General features: G+C 38.8%; 1 protein-coding gene across 1 annotated transcript in view; it reads right to left on the bottom strand.

Annotated features, from left to right (window-relative positions):
• Positions 1–12387, bottom strand: part of LOC111574218 (pleckstrin homology domain-containing family G member 1) — an 83044-nt gene extending 70657 nt beyond the window's left edge. Inside the window, exon 1 of the mRNA XM_023278689.3 lies at positions 12259–12387. Within this exon, the coding sequence (XP_023134457.2) occupies positions 12259–12328 (70 nt within the window). The 5' untranslated portion in view covers positions 12329–12387. The remainder of the gene's footprint in view (positions 1–12258) is intronic.
• Positions 12388–23048: the final 10661 nt, after the last annotated feature.

Below are 23048 nucleotides of genomic sequence, written 5' to 3'. Positions count from 1 at the left end.
TCTGTCAGCACTAACAGTCGTCCTTTGGCCTTTATGACAGCAGACACAGGTCAGTGCTCAAGGTAAATTCTCGGGAATAGTTACCTCATAAATTTACAGCAACATCATTATTGCTTTTGTGCTTTGTATATGAACAAGTAATAAAACAACACATACTCATTCCACAGGTGTAATAAATCTCACAGTGCCTGTTGTTGGTTACCTGACTGTTCCTAAGAAACAAACCAACAGAGGTGCAACTATGCGGTGTTAGACGGCCAGGAACACTTCATACACCCCTCCTGCATGGACAGTTGGTTTGACCCAAAGGTTGCACGCCTGATGTTTGAACAAGTTCAGCCCTCGGCGATGTCCAAATACAGCTGCTGACTGGGAAAATTCAAGTCAGTAAATGAGGAAATTTGCAATTGGAGGCAAAACAAAATTTATTTGGGGTATTATGGTCACATAAGGCAAATGGGTTAGTCTCTAATTTAATGCAGAGGATAAAAAAAGTTTGTTAGTTGCAATTTGCCAACTTGCTCACCACAGCTTTTTATTTCTGTTTAACAAGCTGCCCAACTCTCACTGCTCCTCTCTTTCTTTCTTGCCCTCTGCCTCTTTAGCTTCTTTAACTTTGGCAGAGCTTTCACATGTACATTAAAATGAATGGCTGCCAGGAATAGTACAGGGTATTTGTTGGGGGGAGCAGAGTGCAGACATAACAAAATCAGAGAGGAAGCCACATAGAAGGGGCCTTGGGGAGAACACTGGAGAGGAGGGAGGGAGGCAGCCAGGCCAACAATGGCACACATTCACATTCTGGTTCAACCTACAAGTTTCTGGTGGCCTCATTATTTCACAGATGTAAGTGGAGCACCACACGGTGTAAGAATTCAAATCTGGTATTCTAATTGTCCAGAAAGGCGTTGTGAATATGAAAATCTTGCTCCTAAAGAGGCTGTAAATGAACTGCGTCATGAGGCGCTTCACAAACAACAGACATGTGACCAATTGTTTGGATTCATAGCATTTCGTTACCTCAAACGTAGCTTCTTTTTCTAAGGTGGGACAAGCTGGGAGATGGTGCTGCACTATTTAAACCACAGGATTAGTAGTCACAGCATTTCTCTAAAAAACCAAGTAACTGATTTCTAAATAATTTAGTCATGCCTACACCCACTCATCACCGGGCTGGCAGTTTCATCCCCTGCTCCTCCTGCACACGACAGCCCTGATAGTCAGATACACACTTTGACATTGGAGTGTGAATGAGGGCAAATTGTATATTATACTGTGTATTTCACTGACAACCTCTTTCACCTGCAGTATGCAATGGCAGAAATGTCACAAATCCTTCCTTTCACACACCAAAAAACTGGCATAGTTCATTTTGGTGCAATATCAATGCTTTCAAATCCGTACAATATGAATATTTTGTATACAGGGAGTCCTCGGTTTATGACGTCCTCGACCTACGGCGTTTCGTCGTTACGTTGGAACTGGTTACTTGGAACTAGTTGGCGAGCAGAGTGGATGAATACGTCATCATGCAGCGCTATAAGACGGCTTTGTTCACATTCGCCGGTTGCACGCCACCTTGGATTGTGCTACCTTCGCTAACTTTTTGCCCTTCATCATGGCTCCCAAGCGCAAGTGAGACTCTTCTCATGGCAGTGCTTCGAAAAAAAGGAAAGCTATCTCCATGGAACTGAAATCAGATATAATAAAACGCTCAGAACAGGGCGAAACACTGATGAACATCAGCCAGTCGCTTGACCTAAGCTGCATGATCTCGACAATCATTTCGATCATCACGTAACGGCTTTGTTTACATTTTCGTCGGAGTTCTGACTTACGCCAAAAAACAAATTATGTCAGGCTGTAGGAATGGAACTCCAACGTAAGTCGAGGTTCCTAGTATTTATAAACTCTGTGCTATATCGTGTTTTCTATATATACACTAATCTGAGCAATATAAGTATCTTTCTACAATATCTGTCCGATAGAGGCAAAATCTGTGCAATATCAGTTTTCTTTATCACTGCTTTTACTCATGTAAAATCTGTGCAATGCCAGTGACATGTGTAATACTATTATTTTCCACATCCAGAGGAATTTATACATGCTGAATACCTACATTGTGTTGATTTTTATTGTTCCATTGATGTTTCTTATATGTTTGTATTACCTCTTTGGCTGCTGTAAAATTGTAAATTTCCCTATTGTCCTATCTCACTTGCTGACTTATCTTATCTTACATTTACACTTGCACTTTTTTGTGCTTCTTTTGTTTTAACGACCTTTTTCTTTAAACAAACTTTACCATTTTTACGAGGTGCTCGCCTGCCAACTAGAGCAACTTGAGGTTCAGTGTCTACAGCTATACCTGATTTATCATTAATTTAAGATTAAATGATCTGTGAAAGAGCATTTAGCATTCTTGTTATTTCATCCAGTATTTCTATGATCAGAGATAACAAAAACAAACCGGGTAATGCCATATTCCATGTTACCGGGGAATGTAATTAAAGTTTCATTTTCAGCATTACAAAACAAAAGTCCCAGTGGTTTCATCAGTTGTAAGCAAGTGAAATACAAAGAAAAACCTCCCTGAAAAACCCCCCTTATCGCTTGCATAGTTTTATCCTCAGTCATCAGACTTTAATCTTTTTTATTCGTACCTGATGACATCTCAGTTTTGAGGTAAAACAGCAACTGACCTGCCTTCTGCACAAGGAAACTTAGATGAATTCACAAATAATTTTAGAATTTAAAGGCACAGAGGGTGCATAAATGACATCGCGTGAGTTTGATTTTCGGAAAAACTGGCACTCAAGTATTACAGAAGGCTGGAGAACACTGACAAAGCATGTGGGATCTGGTTTAATAATATATATTGTAGGGTGATTTAGCCTCATTTGTGAAGGCTCAGTATAAGTTCATAATGTCAGTTGCTACTAGGTTACATCAAATCTAAACAAACAGTTTCCCACTGCCACTGAGGGCTGAGTGGGTATTTAAATACATGTAGAGGAATCTGTCTTCCACCACAACATTCATCTACACATAGTTTCCCACTTCAGAGTTCGCCAAAATGATAATCTTAGCAAGGAATCTGCCCGACTGGCATAAAAACATCACTGGTTGTCATGGGACATTCTTTGGGTTTGGTGAGCTGGTGACCTCTGACCCATGTGGGCATTCTCCCTCTCCATCTCCTCCATCACCCCCAGGAGGCAACATCCGACGCATCGCTACAGGACTATTTTACGGATGGACATGATGAAGTGAGAAGAAAAAGCCCCATGAGGGTCCGTTCTCAATGTGGAGCTTGGGAACTTGGCTTAAAGAAGAACAGCTTTGGCATCGCAATGACTTCACTTTAGAAATCACTGCAACACCACCTCCGCCACTCGTGACATACAAACTAGAGAGCTTTGTTGTGGGCAAACGTGTGTAAATTAAGCAACTCATAGCTTTGGCCAACAATTTTCTTGTGTTCTGGTGGTAAATGACATGCCAAAGAAGGATCACACAAACTACAGCATTGACCTTCTTGCTTCTTTCACATTTTTACTCATTGTGGGCTCATTTGTCACTGCGGTATAAAAGTCCTGCACCTCTATGGAAACAGAAAAATGCAGAAAAATGTTTTAATCCTTACATTCTGCTCATATTTTATGCCTTCACAGAATGGTCCAGGTCAGTTTTGACCCAGATCAAGAATTCCATGCCCCTTCAAAGTCCAGCAGGTGTCTGTCTCTGCAGGAATCAGGGCAAATGTGGCAGGAACACAGGTAGTTCTGGTGACAGTGTTGAGATCCCACTTGAACTCTGTCACCACTGTCCCATAAAAAATATACACAAACATGGCCTGTACAGTTTCACAGTCTATAAGATTCCCTAAAACCATCATTTTCCTTGATTTGACCCACACTGGTATTTCTAAAATCCATCTCAATAAATACGGGTCCCATTTGACCCAAAACAGCCCACAAACTATTTAAATTTTTGTGTATTTTGTGTCACTTTAGGAAATATCATCAAATTTCAGGCTAAAAGAATGAAGTTTAGGGTATTTTTACTGCTGTCAAATGTAAAAATGAGTCAAATTTAACTCAAACAGTATGTAAGGGTTAAACTATAAGAAAGAAAAATGTATTTGTTTTATAAAAATAGAAAAAAAATTAATTCAACATGTAGGCGACAACATTTTCCCACGTGCCCTGCAGGTGTTACCAATACTGGAAATAAACATGGGTTCCACATGCCATAGATACTTGATTAGACCCATTTTACGACCTCTATAGTCGTACATATTTGGGTTTTTCATGACCACTCTGTTGTAGAGATGCAGTGTGACGGAACAACAAATACTTATTCTTCTATGTTAAAAAGAATAGATCGAAGTGAATAAAATGTTAGATGCTGAGTTTGCATTTTTGCATAGTATAAATGTTTTTTAATGCATCTTCTACTATGTGTTAGGCTGTCATGTCCCAGATTTTATGGATGAAGAAAACTAACACACAAACTCACAGAACAAAGTACCACATTTAGACACTTGATAAGCATGTATGTATACATGGCCTTATTACGCAGAATTATACTGCTGCACATGAAGTGCAGACAGGTGCAGATAGGAACTGAGACGCACTCAGCAAAAAACACAAAGCCCCACATTCATCCTTTATCTGTTTGCTGATCCTTAATGGGCACTGATAGCATCTCCAGTCACTGTACAATAAGTGATTGTGTCAACAGAGCTCCATTCCCGTATACAGACACTGCTATTAGGACTCCTTTCACACAACCTGGAATTAGACTGTCGCACTCAGGGCAAGAGTATTTCCATCTCACCCTGCCCCTGACCTCCAACCTTTTAGCCTTTAGTTTACACGACCACAAGCTGCAGGGAGCAGTGAGGCTGGGACAGGCAAGTGCAAAGGCAAACCCTCTGCAAAGTCAGTGCAGTGACAGGAAATGTTAAGAAAGTAAGTACAACAGTAATAGTTTCATATTCACCACCATGTGCTTTCAAGTGCATCAGATGAGTCTGTAGTAGTGAATACTGAAAGAACTAGGAGAATTTAATAGATGTAGAGATAATTCAGAACAATGCAGAACTAACTGACAGGCCAGAATCACCATCCCTAGATTCCTCTGGCTAAAAATAAAAGCGAGTGGACATGCAACAACGGCAATACACAGGGAAGCACACACAGATATAAGACATCTATGCACACTCCATTCTAAAACTGCATAAAACAACCCTGCATGAGCAGTTAGTGATATCGGCTCTACATGTGTAACTCCATCTTTCCCTTTAAGGGCAACTCTTCCTCAACCAGGTGGGTATTAAAGCTATTCCGAAGCCACACATTAAAGCACTTTCTGAGGTTAGCATTTGTACCTTACACCAAATGTTAAAGTCAGAAGGCCAAACTTTCCCTCTCCCCTGTCACACACCTTGTAATTAGGCGAAACATGTTTTTACAGCACTCTAAAGCACTTTAAGTGGCGGTTAGTGGAATAGAAAGAGCTCAAGCAGACACATGCACTTAAATCACAGCCATTAGGTATGTCTGCTGGAATGTCTTTCCCTGTCGAGCAGAAATAGACAACTATCTGTGTCATCAGATGCACAGGATGGGTTATGACATCCTGTCCATGTGCATGTATTCGCCCACACATGGGTCATTTCACATCTGAAGTAGAAGCATGAAGCGGAGACACACATTACCTCACAAACACACCTCAAACCTAAAAAACTGGGATGGCCAGTGTCTTTTTTTGTTCTGAAAGAAAAGACATCCAATTCAAATACTAAAATATTTAAACTCCATCAGTCCCACCAAACTATGAGAAATCAGTAGTCATGTTCCTTCCAGCACAGAAGACATGCATGAGAAAGTCGAGCGCATTTCACTGCAATATTTTAATGACAAAAAGGGGGAAAATAGCAAGCAAGTAATAAAAATACAAAAGGGTCAACAATTTCATCAAAGGCACAATGACATATTTAAATAAGCTAAATACAATTTTCAAAAAGAACATCTAAACCAGGATAAGGGCTGTAAGAAACTAATAGTGTGTGGATGACATCTGATTGATGACACTGAGATTTAAAGTGATACTGCTGATGTTATCACCATGGAAACACTACTCATACTTATAAATTTGTATCCTTCAATTATACAAACATTTCTTCGCCAACAACCTAAATTCTGACATAAATAGACCATCTATAGCTGCTTGCTGGTCCACTACCTTGAGATGAAACTGCAGTAGATGAATAGTGGTTTGCTGCAATCCCAAATTACTTTATGATGAATAAATAAAACCCTATGACTCTGTCAGCACTTAACTCCTGAGTAGATGGTCCCTTCAGAATACTGTACATTGGGAAAAAATAGTAATTCTGACAGCTAGGGCACCAAAAAATTTAAACCAAATCATGAAAATACTATCATTTTCTATTATTAGAAAAATGTTTCTAGAAGAAGATTTATTTGAATGTGTAAAAACAAGAGAAAGCAGTGATAAATGTGTAAAAGCAATAAAATTAGCCATCATCAGATAGATAGATTTTCACGGATAACTAATGCTTATAGATACACTAATAAAAACACACTTACTCAATATTTTTGTGGCGAGTTAAATAAGATAGCCGTCATTTACCAAGCAATCTATGTAAATTTATAGAACAAATACATGCTTTTCTACCAACTGTCACTAATTTCATCTAAATTTAGAAATACATTTACAGTATTTAACTTGAATTTTAACAGTTTCTCCTATTAAAGATGATGAAATCAAAATAAACTAGCAAATGTGTGTCTTTTTATGTAAAAAAGATTTATGTGTACACAAAAAAGTTACAAAAATGTAAAATTTTTGATTTTAGTTTACATTAGACTTAAATATTTTTGTAATTCCATTGATATTTTCATACATTTAAAAAAAAGCCGAAAAAATTTAAAATAAAAAAGGAAAAACTATGTACAATTCTTCATTTTTTAACAGTGTGTGCTACAATGCATGGACAGTTTTATTCTAGTGATTGAGTGTCTTCCTGTGTGTGTCGCATGCAAGTCTGTGCATTGTACAGATCAGGTCAAGGTTCTCTCTGTGGGTTATCTGTATTTAGCCCAAAGGTACATAGGTTGGGTCAGTTCTGTATGTGGATCAAGTCTTGACAGAGGACAGTCTCCTTCCTCACTTCTAGTGAATCGTTCGTCCTCTAATCTCAGGTGAGCAGTGAACTACTTTCCTGCAGGAGTTGTGTGAAACCAGCTGGTCATTTTGTCACCGTCAGCATGCTCTACAACAATACTGTATACTAAATTCTACACCATGAATAGAAAGTTATTGGCCTCTTGCTGATCAGACAGTCCAGCCAGACCAGGAAACAAAAAATCATTTTGTTTTGAAAAGGAAGTCCCTTTGGCTGTCTGTCTCACAGAAACACAACAGTCCAAAAATATCCCTGTTCAGCACAAAGCAGGTCTCTGCTTGTCCGGCTGCTGCTCCAGTCACTGATACATGAAGACACAAGAGCACCCACAAATGCACACACATACACACCTGAGCTCAACAGGAAACGCATGGTGATATCCATCAACCTTTTGTGTTTTGACATGCACGCACGCACGCACACAGACACACACTGACAGACTTTTTGGAAATTAAAACAGGAAGCAGCAGCACAAACTCATCCATCAATGTGACGTGACGACACTTTTAAAACACACAAACACGCACAAGGATAATCAGGACCTACTCAAACAAACCAAAATGTCTATATTTAACTAAAAGACCTTTTTAACTCAACTCGTGACAGAAGCTGATGATTCCAAGCAGCATGTTGCTGAAACACAACATGACCTTGTCTTTACACTGACATTTCTATCTACTCCAGGCTGCCACTCAGCTTTGCATGAGAAAGGGCAGGTTTTGCATGTTAGTCCAGGCCAGCAGCAGCGTTTGCATCCTCACTCACGGCAGGTAGTGAGAAAATTACAGGTATCATATTCTCTGAAAGAGACAGCGGTCCCCGTCATTAAACTGTCCAACATGAAAAGCTTTTAATAGAAAGGTGGTGCGAAAGCTTCACACCTTGTTTGTGAAAGGTCGACAACATTCCCTGCAAAGTCTTTGAACAATGCAAGGATTTCATGCGCAGTGTGCGCCCTGCATGTGTCTATGAAGAAGCTAAATTTAAAGCTGGATGCCCTGCTTGTTAGCACAGCTAACTTCCCTTTCCTGTATGACAGAAAGGAAAGGTCATTCAGCTGTGCAGTTGAAGCCCTTGTTGTCTGATTGTGGAAAAGTGAGGTGATGATGGACACTGGAAGCCTCTTGTGGCAGCAAAGAGTCTTCCATTTCTGCATGGACTTCAATGCTTTTATTATTTTTTTTAATTGATTTCATTATGATACATGCTGCTACTGATGAAAACAATAAGCATTATCATGTTGGAGTTTCCAGCTTAACCTCAAAAAATTTTGCACTGGAATATGTAAACCTTTGCTCCCATTTTATACTGTGCTGCATTATACAAGCTTGACAGCATAATATGAACCTAAATGAGATGATAATTTTGATTTTTCTGAGGAAAATTAACCGATTTAGATGAATGGACTAATTGGTAAAATGCTCATTAATGGCAGCTCTAGTACTTTATGTCAACAGCTGTAGTGATCCCTGTATATATCCAGCAAGTCATCATTGCTTTGAGTTGGGTAACAACTGTCTATGCATCAGAATGTTAACAACTCAGGTTCTGACCATGCTGACAGCAAAACCAGCCCAAAACTAAGTGAACTCTTTGTCTTTCCTCATCAAATTCTTCCACATCATCTTTTTCTATCTCATGTCTTCCCATCATCCTTTGCTCTGCCCCTCTCTCCTGTCGACTCCTTCACGCCTCAGCGCCTACATATGACCTGCCAACAGGGAACTCTGCCAACAGCAGGTGAAAGATCATGACCTCCCACACAAAGACTCGTTGGCCTCCTCCTCAGCTCCGGCCTCCAGCAGAGATTAGAAAAACAGGGGGGATATCACATCTCTCAACACTAATAATTTAACACGGAGGATTTTAAAAATACTAACAAAGGTAGTCTTAAATAGAAAATGGAGACTCAGCAAATCCCATCAGTCTTTGGGCTGTTGTGAACGGAAACAGAAGAGCTGATAAAACCAACTGTCTCCTGCTTGTCTCTTAAAATAAACCTAACCTTTCATTATTTTCTTGTCAACTCAGCTTCTGCTATAGCAGTATCAGCCTCCCCAAACAATACTAGAACTACTCTTCCCACCAAAAATACCCCACATATGTGCCAAAACTCCTATGGAAGCACAGTCGGGTGTCTTCCGGCTGCAGTGCGTTTGAACTCCACATGCTATCTGGAACTCCTTCGGGCAGAACAGAGATAAAAGTGTTGGATTACAGTGGACATCAGGAAGGCAGGTATATAATCATTAAACACCGGCGCACACAGATTCAGTCGTAACTGTTAGTCCTATAAACCATAGCCATCAAGCACACCATTGGTACACTTGCATGCACACACACACACACACACACACACACACACAGCACCTGGACCTCTATATAAATAGGGCAGGTTGCAGAGTGATTTAAGATAATCTTCAAGAGAGAGAAACGTGATCCAGCGTGGGACCAAAGACATCCTGTGGAGCCATCTGTCTGAAAGTTCTCCAGTAAAAACATCAATCAGGAGACACAGAGAGAAAGCTACTTGACAGGTGCAGCTCATCGTAAACTTGACCAGCAGTCGCTGCTTCGGTTGTGGGACAAAGATAAGTACAGTAGACCTACCAGAGGCTGTTTGAAGCAAGGACATTCCCGGACATCTGCAGCGGCATTGATGCTCTAATTACACGCAAAGAACTTATCTGCAAATATTTCTTCGCCAGTTTGAACAAACAGAGACAGAAGAGCTTTTAGATCACTGATATTAAGGTCTCAAAATGAAATTGTATACTGTAGAACACCGCTTTTAATTCAAACAAGAGTCGACAGCCATGTGTTGCTACATCTGTGAGGCTGTTCTTTGCATGCTAACATGTTCACGCTGACCATGGCTATCTTCTCTAATCATCACTAGGCTTCATATCATGGGAATATTTGCTCTGATATTTCAGTCTATCCCATATTTCCATCCCAAGGGCCATGCTAAAAAAAAATAAATATCCATACCGCCACATGGTACATAATCCCAGGGTCACAATGTCATTAGAAGACAAGCGGAAGGCCGTAAATCACCAGGACCAAACTACTGACAGGACATGAGAGGAGAGTCTGGTCTGTCCTGGGTTTAACATTACATGGTGGAACACAGGGGGCCGAAGGTGCTAAGGTCATCAAATCTCACGTTACGTTCTCACGAGATTTAGAATAGAACTGCACCTGCCGTCCCGCTCTAACGGTAAAGGAGGGTCACCAAACACAGCTTAGCCAGTTATTCGAACATGATTTGGTTAATTTTTTAATGGTGATATTACCTGTTGTTATTCACTTTCTTGCATCAAGTTAGACACAAGACTGATGTCACTCTACATAGGAAATAGGTAGTTACAGGGAAGGTTCAGCTAGCTTAGCTTAGCATAAAGACTGGAAACTAGGAGAGACAGCTAACTCATAGTCTACGCCGACTCATCAGATGTAGACATTGGGTATAAATCTGCTGTTTCAACCATGAATTTCACAAGACTTTCACCTCCCATTCTGCTATCTGTGATATGCTGACAATTTCAAATCTTGCCGAAGACAGAATTGTGGAATAAGCCAAATTTGCCATTTTAATGACAACAATCACTAGATCCTGGGCTCAGTAAGACCAGCTGCATTGGTTTGAAGACATGCAAACATGCTACAGCATGATTTCCCCTATAGCAGAATGATACCAAGGTGCAGTCAGACCATTCTCCAGCACTGTAGAGATAGGTCTGACTATGCAAGACTATTTGTCCTATCCCCTGCTGTTGATACCACCAGTCTACAAGACACATCTGTACACATTCAACTGCAAACAAGGTCAGAAAATTAAATCCATTCAGGGTCATATTTGAATTATTTTCATAATATTATCACATTGTAAAGTCTAGTGGCCAAACGGGGGATACCAAATGTGCAGGAAGAGTGGGCCATATGAAGAAGAGACAAAATCGAGAAACTATAGAATACTTTGTGTGAAGGAGCCTCTCATCCCTTAGAGTGATTTTGCAAGTTAGAGTTAAGTAGGTGATGGAAATACATTAAACTGTTGGACTTCATTCGCCTCAAAGAAAACGAAACTAGAAAACCTTTTTGGCACATGCAACAGACAGGCAATTTTCAAGAGAGCATGTGCTACCTTTGAGTATCCTGTTCTCTTTAACACATACATGAGGGTAATGTTCTGGACCAGTAACTTCCTGGAGCCTCTGCTGCTTTACTGGCAGCTGGAACAAAGCTAGCTGCTCCCTTCATTTCCACTCTTTATCCAAAGCTACTGGCTGTAGCTTCACAAACTGCACATGTGCAGCAGATCTTCTCATGTAAACCTTGCAAAGGATGTGAATCACTGTATGTCCCAAAATGCCAAACCAGACTTCAGTTCAAGATGCAACAGCAGGAACGATTGCGCTGATGGCAAAAGTTCCCTGTCAATCACAGAAGCACAACTTAATATGTGGCTTGTTCTGATGTTCGGCATTAATCATAACTTATGAAGACTGAAGTGATTCAGTGATAGAGTCACCTGTCAGTCGTTTAAAAAAAACCTGCGCTGCTCTTCTGCCTTCATCCATCTGCTGCTGTTTCGTAACAGCCTGAAGTGTGTCCAGGTCTTTAAATGAATTGGAACTGTCAATCGTGACACAGGTTACAGTGTCTGCAGAACAACATCCATCTTCCAGCTCTTTTGTAAGATGATGTTCCAGTTACGCAAGACCAGTTTGAAAAAGTTCAGTGTCACAGTTAATCACGTCTCATCAAACAGCAGGACTTCATGTTCTCTCTGTCCATCAACACAAACATGCCATCCCATAATCAGGAGTGAAAGTGGCTGCCCCAGTGCTCCTCATTCTTATGCAACTGTTCCACCATCATTCTCTCTATTATCTGCAGTCAGCTTTCACGTGTGTGTTGATCTGCAGTCTGATCTGCAGCACACCTGCCTCGGTAACATGAGGCCCCTTTGGCCAATTGATCTCAGACACGAAAGGAAACTTTTCTCATTGTGTAATCGACCATTTTCCACTCACAGTTGTCGTTGCAGACAGCTCCCGTGCTGATCTTCGGCTCCCTGCAGAGCCACGACAAGTCGTTCTTCATTAAAAGTTCTCCTTCTCGAGGCTTTTTGTGCCACCTTCGTGAAAACGGCGTCCTCGTACAGCAGGTGGTGACGCTACACAGCTTCTCTGCGTGGCGTCATTTCTCATCTCACCTGATCACAGCAGACACTTAAGACTTCAACCGCAATTTTATCTCCAAGGTGCAGTAATATAGTTTTATATGACTGGATCTGTAATTCCCTTTCAATCCAATTATTTAAAAAAACAACTGTGTTTTTATTGCACTCTTAATACAGATAAAAAGCGAAACTAAAATGCGTTATAAAACAATTTAAACAATCGGAAACTACTGCTCGCCGTCATTAGAAATAGAATAAAATGTCTAAGATATCAAATATTTTTAAAGTTTATGTGTTTTTCTTCGATTATATTGTGTACTTACTAGTGTTTCTGTATTTATGGGCAGTGACAGCACGCTAAATAATCCTGAAGCATTTTTTTTCAACAATATATTTATTATTTTTAAACAGCTACATTAATCCCTTTACATTCTTGATGTTGCATGAGCAAAGAGCACATAGTGACTGCACCAGTAGATATAGATCATTAAAATAAAGTTTCAAAAACACTTTAAAAGACACGTGAAAAATATTATTTAAATTATCAACAGTGAACTGCTTTATTTATTTTGTTAATTTATTTAACAGGTGGTAGTCCATGTTCATTCTCTGTAAACCAGTCTTTTAGAGAGAAAAAGAAAGTTAGTTTAACAAAGAATAAAAAATTTAAAAGTACAACTAGAATATTCAAATTCCAAGATGCCATTTAAAGTAACTTTTAACTGAAAAGAACAATGAAATAGTCTATATAATCTACAACAAACAATATTTCATTTGAATGACTCTCAGGTTTCAGGTTTAATTTTTAATTTTTATTTTTTTGCTTTCAGTATCTTTCAATATAAATGTTTTATATTTTTACGGTGGAAAGTCTGAAACTATTGGTCATGTCCAAAAGCTGGTCTGTGAGTTTCTTTCTAGAACAAAGATATCTGGATACAGAGTGAGTAGAAATAACTTAAGGTCTAATGAAATTCCTGTAGAGGTAAAAAATGTAAAAAGTTTTTTAAAAGTTTGGAAAATTAAAAAAAAAATCTTGAGGAAATGGAAGAAAAAACATTAAGTATATTAATTCAATAAACTAAATTGGGTATTACAATATTTTATTCATTTTACAGGATTAAAAACTTGTCTTGGCTTTTATTTTCCTTTAAAGTTCTAATTTTTCAGTGTTTGCTACGTAGAGATACGTCACATTTGCACATTATTTTTAAATTATGTAGATATATTAATAGAAGAACTTATTTTTTAAAAATCAACTTAAAAACATGTTTTTGATTTAATTTTTCAGTCTTCTTTGTCTCAAATCATTCAGATCCAGTGTTCAGGCCTGAGATACATCACATTTGCACATTTCTTTTTAAATTATGAAGAAATTCTAGTAGAAACAATCTATTTTTTAAATGTATAATCAACCCAAAACCTCATTATTGTTTTTATTTTCCTTTAAGGACTTAATGTTTCAGTGTTTTCAAGGTTGAAATACATCACATTTGCACATTACATCCAAATATTACCTGAAACAACCTATTTATTTATATATAATCAATATAAGGCTGTAACACCCAAATATAGAAATATAGAAAAAAATTTAACATATATATATATATATATATATATATATATATATATATATATATATATATATATATATATATATATAAAAATAAAAACAAAAAAAATAGAAAATGTATGTATTTTTGCAACAGTGGGTTTTACAGGGTTAATAAAGCAACTAAAATGTTGCTAATGTGAACCACACTGTTAAAACAGACTGAAGACAGACATTGTTTACTTCACCACTGTGAACATGATGCTTCTGTATCTTACTATCACTTCTACTACTGTCTCCATGTCAGACTTGTAAAAGCTGCTTAATGCTTCCGGCTTGGCAGCTCACTTTTCTCTTAAGTAGGGAAACATCAGCTTGCTCAAGGTGATCTCAGCAGCATGTGAGGAATTCAAAAGAGCCTAAAGGTCCTTGTAGGATTTACAGACAGTAGCTGAGGTCACATTGTTGTAGTTTATGGCAGGTGTCAGGTTTGACCTCAGAAATATTCTGTGCAGCAAATCACTTCTCTGTTCATGCTTTTAAAAATACAACCCCAAAACACAGAACGTTTGTTTTTCATCAATGAAAAATACTGTAATTCTTTTTATGTTATTCTATTTCTGCAGTTGTCTTCCTGTTGCCACATGAAAACATCAATTTATTCAATATCACATTAAAATACGTACTGTGGTAGACCTTAAAGAAGATGCTGGCTTGTTGGTTATACTTTTGAATGGTTGAAAGGGATGAGAAATCATGTAGCAAAGTGACTAAAACCTTCAAATATATAGTAAAAAGTACATCTTAAAAATGAATATAGCACCATCACTTTACAACATTGAATAAATACATAATAATTTTAATTACTAAAATCCAAGTTGCTTTTTAAAAATATGTAATATCCTGTTTTATGCCATAAATTGATCATCTTTGCATTTTGTCCTGTGATGAGCCACTCTGAATTCTAGCAGCTTCATAAACTCGGCAGGCAGAAGCACATACAGCTTTGCCTTTAGATGTAAAGGAAAGTAGTGTGTATTCCTGTAGCCTCCCATCATGCAAACACAATATAAAGGAAACCCAAAACCAAACTCTGGCCTCTCCTCTGTATTAATAGCCTATTATTAGGGCACAAAAACAGAATGGAGGTCTATGCTGTCTGTGTCATACTGGGTCATGGTGACAAACCCATGGCGAAGGAGCTGCTCAGTCCTCTACATGTTCCTCAGATCCCTGCCATTCTTTACTTTCACTTTCCTTCAATACTTCCAATATATTTTATCGTTAAATACTTCCTCGTTCTCATTTTTTGGCCAGTATTGTCAATGAAACTGATCCCTCCTTCACATTTTGATTTGCAGGTCTCATGTTTTCTGTCGTCTGGTGAGTAATATCTTTGGCGCTGGGGAGGTCACGGCATGAATGATTATCCCAAGGGGGGAAAGGCTTAGCCTCAGAGCCTTTCTATATAATATCACTTTTCTCACAGCGAGATGACTTCATTGTCAACTGAAACCTCTCAAATCCCAAGAGCGATAAGGATTTCCCCTCAGGTAGCTGCACAGACAAACAATGCCGGGACTGTCTGTTAACGCTGCCGTCCTCTCAGCGGGTCTAGTTTTCAGAGAAAGAAATTATAGTCAGCTAATAACTGTTTTTCTCTGTGCATGTAGAGGCATGTCTGGCCATTTTCAGTTAAGTGGAAGCCCCATATTCCAAATACTTTGGAGTCCATGTAAGCGGTCATGAACCTGACTTAGTGGGCAGCTTTAAAGCAATCATGGTGACAGCTTGGTATCATTTTAAAAAGTATGTTGCCCTAAACCTGGTTCAACAGCTGCCTGATTGGATCATTTGATGGTGACACCACTTCTGGGGACCCTGAGTTTCATTTTGTGCCACCTTACAAGCTGCACTAATGAATCACATGATGCTTTACAGCTTAAGGAAATTATGCGCTGTTCAAAACATGCCTTTATCTCAGATGACTCGGGCTGTGGGACACACAAAATGACTTCCTGACCCCAAGATAAAGATTTCCTGCATTTAACAATGTTTATACACGTCTGACTGTGTGCATGCATTAGTTGTTGTGCTATTTTTGCTTTCACATCATTTCCAGTCATTGTCGTCCATTTGTATCTGCTGTTTTTGAAGATTAGTTTTACCTACTTGTTTCCATTTCTGCTAACTTTATATCAGTCAAAGCTGCACAGTCTGCTGCTTGTTGCAGCTATTTCTGGTACGTATTATATCCACAATACTGTCAAATGTGGGACCAAATAAATACTGACAAGCGTGTTGTATCTGCTTTCTAAATACTCTTGTTTGACGATAACCTATTACCTACTCTTTATTACAGTTGTATCTTTAATTGACCTCTTCTGTAGTCAGTTTAGTCTGCTCACCATCACACTGGCTTTCTGAGGCTAATGTCAAATCAGATTTTTTTTATAGTGTACAGTCGCATTTTGAATCAATAAAAAGTTGGCAACAAAGAGACAATTAAATTTGGACAAAAAATCATAATAACTCATTTAATACAGCACCTTTAAAGTGCAGATAAAGCAAGAACAGAACACACAGAATACAAAATAGCTGCAGGAAGAAGATCAAATAGGCAAAATTATTGTGAAATTAAGATATAAGTTTAAACAAAAAGATAAAACTATGGAATAGAACAGAATGCAATATCTGTATCCATCCATTATTTATACAGGCATTATCCTGTAGAGGTCCTGGAGCTGATTAGGTCACCAGTCCACTATGCAATATGTCAATATTAATACATACTGATTTAAAAAAATCGCTAAAAATTTGATGAGCAATAAAAAGACGACATCACATAACAGCATGTCTATTAAAATAGGTTGTACCAGTCACAGTCACCTTTAGATTCAGGCCACAATCTTGGAACATCCAGAAAAAAGGCCCCTCCTGATATGGGGTCAACATTTGTGCTATGTAGCGTGCACTTTGGAATTGATTACTAAAGTCTTCATATTTCACATAATTCCAAAACAAACAGGGAGTCAGTGGAGTCAAGCAGGATTGTGGTGATGTGATGTCATTTGCTAAAACCAGTAAGAAGCTGAGTTGATCATGCTATCCCCGCCCTCCTCATCCCCACTTTCACCCCAAACAGTCGAGGCAGGTGGCCGCCTTCCCTGAGCCTGGTTCTGTCAAAGGTTTTATTTTCCCCTCCCTATATTAGATTGTTTTTGTTGTTCCTTCCCGCCGTCGCTGACTGCTTGCTCATTGGGAATCCAAAAGCAACTTTGGATTGTTGACTTCTCTGTTCTCTGTTTAAAGTTTGTAAGGTCTGTACCTTACTAGTTTAGGCGCTGTGAGATGTCATCTGCTATGTTATGATAAATTTATGCGATATAAATGAAACTGAATTGAGTTGGTGTGTTCTGAACTAGTTGGAGCCAGGGATGGTTAATGCCTGAAATGAAAAAGTTGCAATTATCGAGCCTGAAGAAAGCAAGTATGTGGATGAGTTTTTGCAAGTCAGAGTGTGAGAGTTTAGTTTTATTCAGGAGATGGTTCTTAACTGAAGGAAGCAAAATTTAACAACTTTTATATAGAGGCAGTCATTATACACACAAACACACACATTACGGTTACATATTTACAATTACAATTACATATTTTACTCTTTTTACTCCAGTCTGTCAGCCTATCATTATTGTGTTGTACTTTCTTTCAATGTAATTAAAACTTTTGTGAGTCCAGTTTTCTTCTTCCTGTACTGATCTATTTTTGCAGTAGTCTATGAAAACATTCTTTGGACTAGAAGGAGTTCACTATAACAAACTGCTGTTTTGCATGACTGCTAATCAGTTAATGTTATCAGTGGAAGGAAGCCAGAAACACACATTACATCATATCTCTAATCTGGTGTGAACATTAACCACCTGACATTTCTCCTGGCTAACACCTGGACTAATGGCTGTTCCATGTGCTTGTGTAAAACTTTAAATGCAGGGACAATGCAGGATCAGCATCTAAATGCATGCACTGCCTTAAAACAGAACGTTGTGTTTGCACGATTTTTGGAGCTTCAACCACCACGATGGCGTGCAGCTCGGATGACTTGTCATACTCTATGTGGCATGGTAGTTAAGGGGAAGCTTATCTGTGGCAGACTGCAGAGGAGACACGGCAAGGAGTGCTGTTGATCTGAGTCACGCTATAGGAGATAAATGATGTCTGGTGTTTATAGTGTCAAAGGGCAGAGTGACAGATGAGATGCCAAAAATAGACTCAGCAATTTTTGCTCCGCCACAGACAAAAGGCTACAATTGAAAGAAAGATGAGGGCAGACATAATAAAACTTATTATAGATCTGACTGGGAATGTGCATGTTAGTGATGACAAGATGACACATTCAGACAATGTAGGTTTTGAAAAAAGATGTTCATTAATCCTTGCAGACACAACAATGCAGAAAAAAATGCACCACAGGTTCAAACACTATACGTAGCTTTGCTCATGACCCCATATCATCTACTATGTGATTTGCACCGGCTTACAAATGTTTTTGACACCAGTTTAGGACACCTTGTCGTTACTTTTTTACATTTCCCAGACAGTTTGTTCCCCAGGGCTGAGCTGTATACACTGTTTTTACTGTCATACATGCACACACAAGCCGTGAGTGCACGCACACCAACACACTCGAGAGAAAACTTATCTCCACCATCGGCTGTGAAATACTGGGAGCCCCACTCTGCTGCTTTCAGCTCAAAGCTCTGACAGTGTGAGAGAGAGAGAGCCTTTGTGATATCAGACGCCGAGACCGAAAAAAGCTGCCGAGTTTGCCAGGATTAATGGACATTAGCACATGAAGTCACGAAGAAAGCAGGAAACGCCACAGGAAATGCCTAAGAGGGTGTGTAATGCCATCTCTGATCACTGCCCATGTGGCACCCGCATTATGTATGCTGATGTCGTGGGAAAATAGTGGAGGCTTTTGTACTTTTAACACATAAGTGAGGTGCTAAAAATACAGAAAAAATCTCAGATGTTTCAGAAAAAGTGATAGTACCGATGCTGTTAATAGACACTAATATGTTTAAGAATTCTAGAGAGTCAACTGGCAAGCAACTGTATACATTTTAATTCAAAGTGACCGCATTTAATTCAAATAATTTCAAAATAAAAGACAAAACACATGCTATACACCAGCAGCAGTATATTATTAGTACTCTTCTCTTGTTTTTCATTGCAAAAGAAAATCATTTTTATACATTCTGATTGTAAGATCAACAAATTATGTTAATTATGTATTGCTGTATACATTTTGTGATATTTGTATAACATACTGAATGAAATCCAAGTCAGAATGCTACTTATATTATGCCACCTTCTTATTTCTGAGCATTTTTGCCTTCATTTGAATGTCACCAAAGTTGACAGTAGTAGATTATTCAAAATTAGAAACGCATTAGAGCAAATATGAATCACCTTATTTGAGGTTTAGGAGGGACAGTGGAGTGTTAAAGCTTTTCATTCAAAGTCAGAGAGGATTTTTGATGCGTGCCAGGTGTCTGAAGTTTTGCCCTCACATGTATATATTCATGCTCAGCCAAACAGGGAGACGGCAAGCTGCTATCTAATCAGTCCAAGAAGAAACTACTGTGTTTCTGTCATCACCCCTGTAAGCCTCAGAAAACACTCTCAGTCCACAATTTATTGTTCTTTAATGACCAACAATGAAACTTTTCTCCTTCTAGCACACTAATAATGAGGCTGGATACGGAAGCAGGTGGTTAAAATGATAATAAATTGGATGTCACGGTATCAGGAGGTTAATCAGATAATGTTAACAAAGTGTTACATGAAATCCTCTGTGGTCAGCTTTTACTTCCTTATTAGCCTGTATTTTGCATCAGATTTACAATCAGGAACGTGCTGCCCACGCTGGTTGTATAACCAACCCTGGAAGATGATTGGTGAATAGATTCCTGACTTGAGGTGTTACGCAAAAAGTGTTAAGAAAGAGGAGCACAGACACACCTGCAGCTACGTAATCCACAGAGAAACAGTTCCGCAGATTGCTGTCAGTTCACAAGAGAAAATGGATTACATGAGCTGTGTCCGTTCTTTTCTTCTATTTTTAACATGTTTCATTACATCATCACCTGGTGTCAAGTTGTCCAGAGCTGATGATGTCATTGGCTAAATTTACTGGTTGCATGTTGAGAAAAAAAAATGGAAAATGTTCTTTATCTTGACTTCAGGGTCCACAGTTTTATCTATTTAGTAACTAAAACTACTTTGTCAAAAGATTAGAAGCCACAAAATGAATGATGAATGCTTTGGTAAGGAACAAGATTGTTTTTCTCAGATTTAATCACAGCAAACATAACATGAAGGGACAAGAGGATTTCTCTTTTTTCACGTCCCTCTTTGCTTTATTCTTATATCCATTTACTCCTTGTGTTTAGTTAACATTGGCTTTACTTGCTCATTGCTCAAGGTCACAAAAACAATAAAAACTGCTAAATCAACATTTTTTCATTTGTTTTCTCACCTTTCCTAAGACTGAAGAAAAAAAATTTAAAGAAAAGTATAAAGGTATTACAGGAACCCTCCACTTTGATACAAACTGAATATATCTGATGACAGTGACAAATAACGACAGCTTAATTAATAAACTGAGCAAGCCCAGTAACAATATTTAATATGTTTTAAAGGTTGTTTGCTATAATACCATTAATAAATATACATTACTTCTGTTTGAAAGAGTCACAGACATAGAAATGTTCTATGTTTTTTCCAGTTTAGTGAACTTATGACTTATGACTCAGATTAGTACGTTCTGCTCTTGTAAATGAACATTTTAAAAACTCTAATAACCTGAATGAAGCACATAAAGATCTTTTGCATTCAACTGTATTTTACAGATGGATAAGCTCCAGCAGACTTTTGAAACAAATGACCAATACAAAACCATGTTGATAGCTAGTTCTTGTAAAAATTATCGAAGGTCATTGAGCATGCTTTGGAGCTACTAAAGGTCCAGTGTGTAGGATCTATTGGCAGATAATATTTATTATGTGAAGCTAAGACTGGTGTTTTCATTACAATGAGCCCTTTATATCAACAGAAGGACCACCATGTTTCTACATTAGACCCCAGAACAGACAAACCAAAACAGACTGTAAAGGGAGGCTTTGTTGACATTTATAGTGGCCACTGTAAGTCCTACATGTTTGTAAGGTGAGAGAGAGTATTCAGTTGGTTGCAATCTGCAATCTCACTGTTAGGTGCCACTAAAACCTGCACACTCCTTCTTCAAATATGGACCAGAACCCCAACCAGAACATCCATCCATTCAATATCTATGCACTGCATAATCCTCATAAGGGTAGCAGGGGGGCTGGAGTCTATCCCAGCTGACTTTGGGTGAAGGCAGGACACCCTGGACAGATCGCCGGTCTATTGTCACAGCCATGGACAATTTAGAATCACCAGTTACCCTCAGCATGTTCTTGGACTGTGGGAGGAAGCATGAGAAGCCAGTGAAAACCCACGGTGCACAGGGAGAGCATGCAAACTCCACATAGAAAGATCCCAGGTCCAGTTTGGGATGCGACCCAGGGTTGTTCTTGCTGTGAGGCGACTTTGCTAACAACGGAACCACCGTGCAGTCCCAAACAGAACATTTAGCATAAAAATTCTCTCCGTTTTACATCAGCATTGGAAGTCTAGTTTTCATAACTGTCTGTCAGCAGGGTTACACAAATCATGCCCATCCAGTTTTCATGAAACTCACTGCAGAGGTAGAGTATGGTCAAAGGGAAAACCAATTAGATTTTGATACAAATTTGGATCAAAAGGGGAAACTAAGGCTTTGCAGAATATCTTGTTTCTTCGAGTGTCCTTCTACTTCTTGTTCTTGCCGTCTAAAGCAGAGACACACCCCTTGATCTCTGATCTCCTTTATAGCTCTCTTTAAAAAGCAGTCCATTAAACACCTGGTAGGGACATTTTTAGGCCAAGTGCTATTCTCTTATACTTTTACGTGGTAATAAATAAGTTAGATGACTGTGCACCATTTTTTTCAAGTTGCCACCCCTATATGACTTGCTCCAGAAATCTAATACCTAGAAACCTTGACTTTGCATCCATCACTCATATCTTGCTTCACCTTTACCCCTCCTGTCAGCTCCTGCACACTGGTTGTGTTACTTATCATGCAGAAATCAGAGGAGAACACCTCCATCCACCCACTTAACCACAAACGCTCCAGCTGTCAGGACCCTCTCAGCAGAAGGAAGGAGAGGCGGCAGGCTGTGGTCTGTTTGTGATGTTTGTAATGGGAGTCTGTTTCCTCCGTCAGCCTCAACCTTGAGAGAGCAATCAGGGGAAGTCTAGGTCATCAAACCTCAGGAGCCTCTGGCTCACCTCAGACAAACTTTGGTTTCGTCTGCCACAAAGAGAGCAGTGTTTAAAGCCGTAAACAAGAGGCATTATTACCTAGCTGTGAAAATGAGAATGCATGTTAAACCTCATCAAGTGAAGTTTCGGTGGGGGAGTTTCTCATTTTGGCATGCAAACGTATGAGTGTTTCCTGTGTTTATAGCAGATATTGGATGAACTGAGAAATTTCTTCTGAATATAATAGCAATGAATGAAGATTACTTTCTGGTGGTCACAGCATTCAATCACCTGTTCAACATCAGTGGCAAAGGGAATGTTGTCTTGCCAGAAAGACCTTCCAATGAATGAATGCTGTTCACAGTAAGATCTGTGATTTACTCAAAAACCATTAAAAAAAAAAAAAACAAAAAAAAAAACACAGGAAAATTATCTAAAAAAAACAAGCCAAGTGGAAAAAGGAGCAAGATTTTCCACAATGTCGTTCTCAAAAAGTTTTTCCCATTTACCTTTTTTCATTATTTAATGATTTCTCCACCATAAATGTATTAGTTACAGCTCAAATACACTTCAAGGATGTCTCATCAGAAAGTGGTACCTCTTCTTTTAAGACACTAGATATCTGACAGTCGGATTAATGCACAGAATGTTTCAGAGGATTTAGTCTGTGTGTACTTCAAGACACAAGACTGTGTTTG

This window comes from Amphiprion ocellaris, chromosome 12 (genome assembly GCF_022539595.1).
Source record: "Amphiprion ocellaris isolate individual 3 ecotype Okinawa chromosome 12, ASM2253959v1, whole genome shotgun sequence".
Taxonomy (NCBI): Eukaryota; Metazoa; Chordata; class Actinopteri; family Pomacentridae; genus Amphiprion; species Amphiprion ocellaris.
Note: the sequence above shows the minus strand (reverse complement) of the source record. Positions and strands in the feature narration are given on the sequence as shown.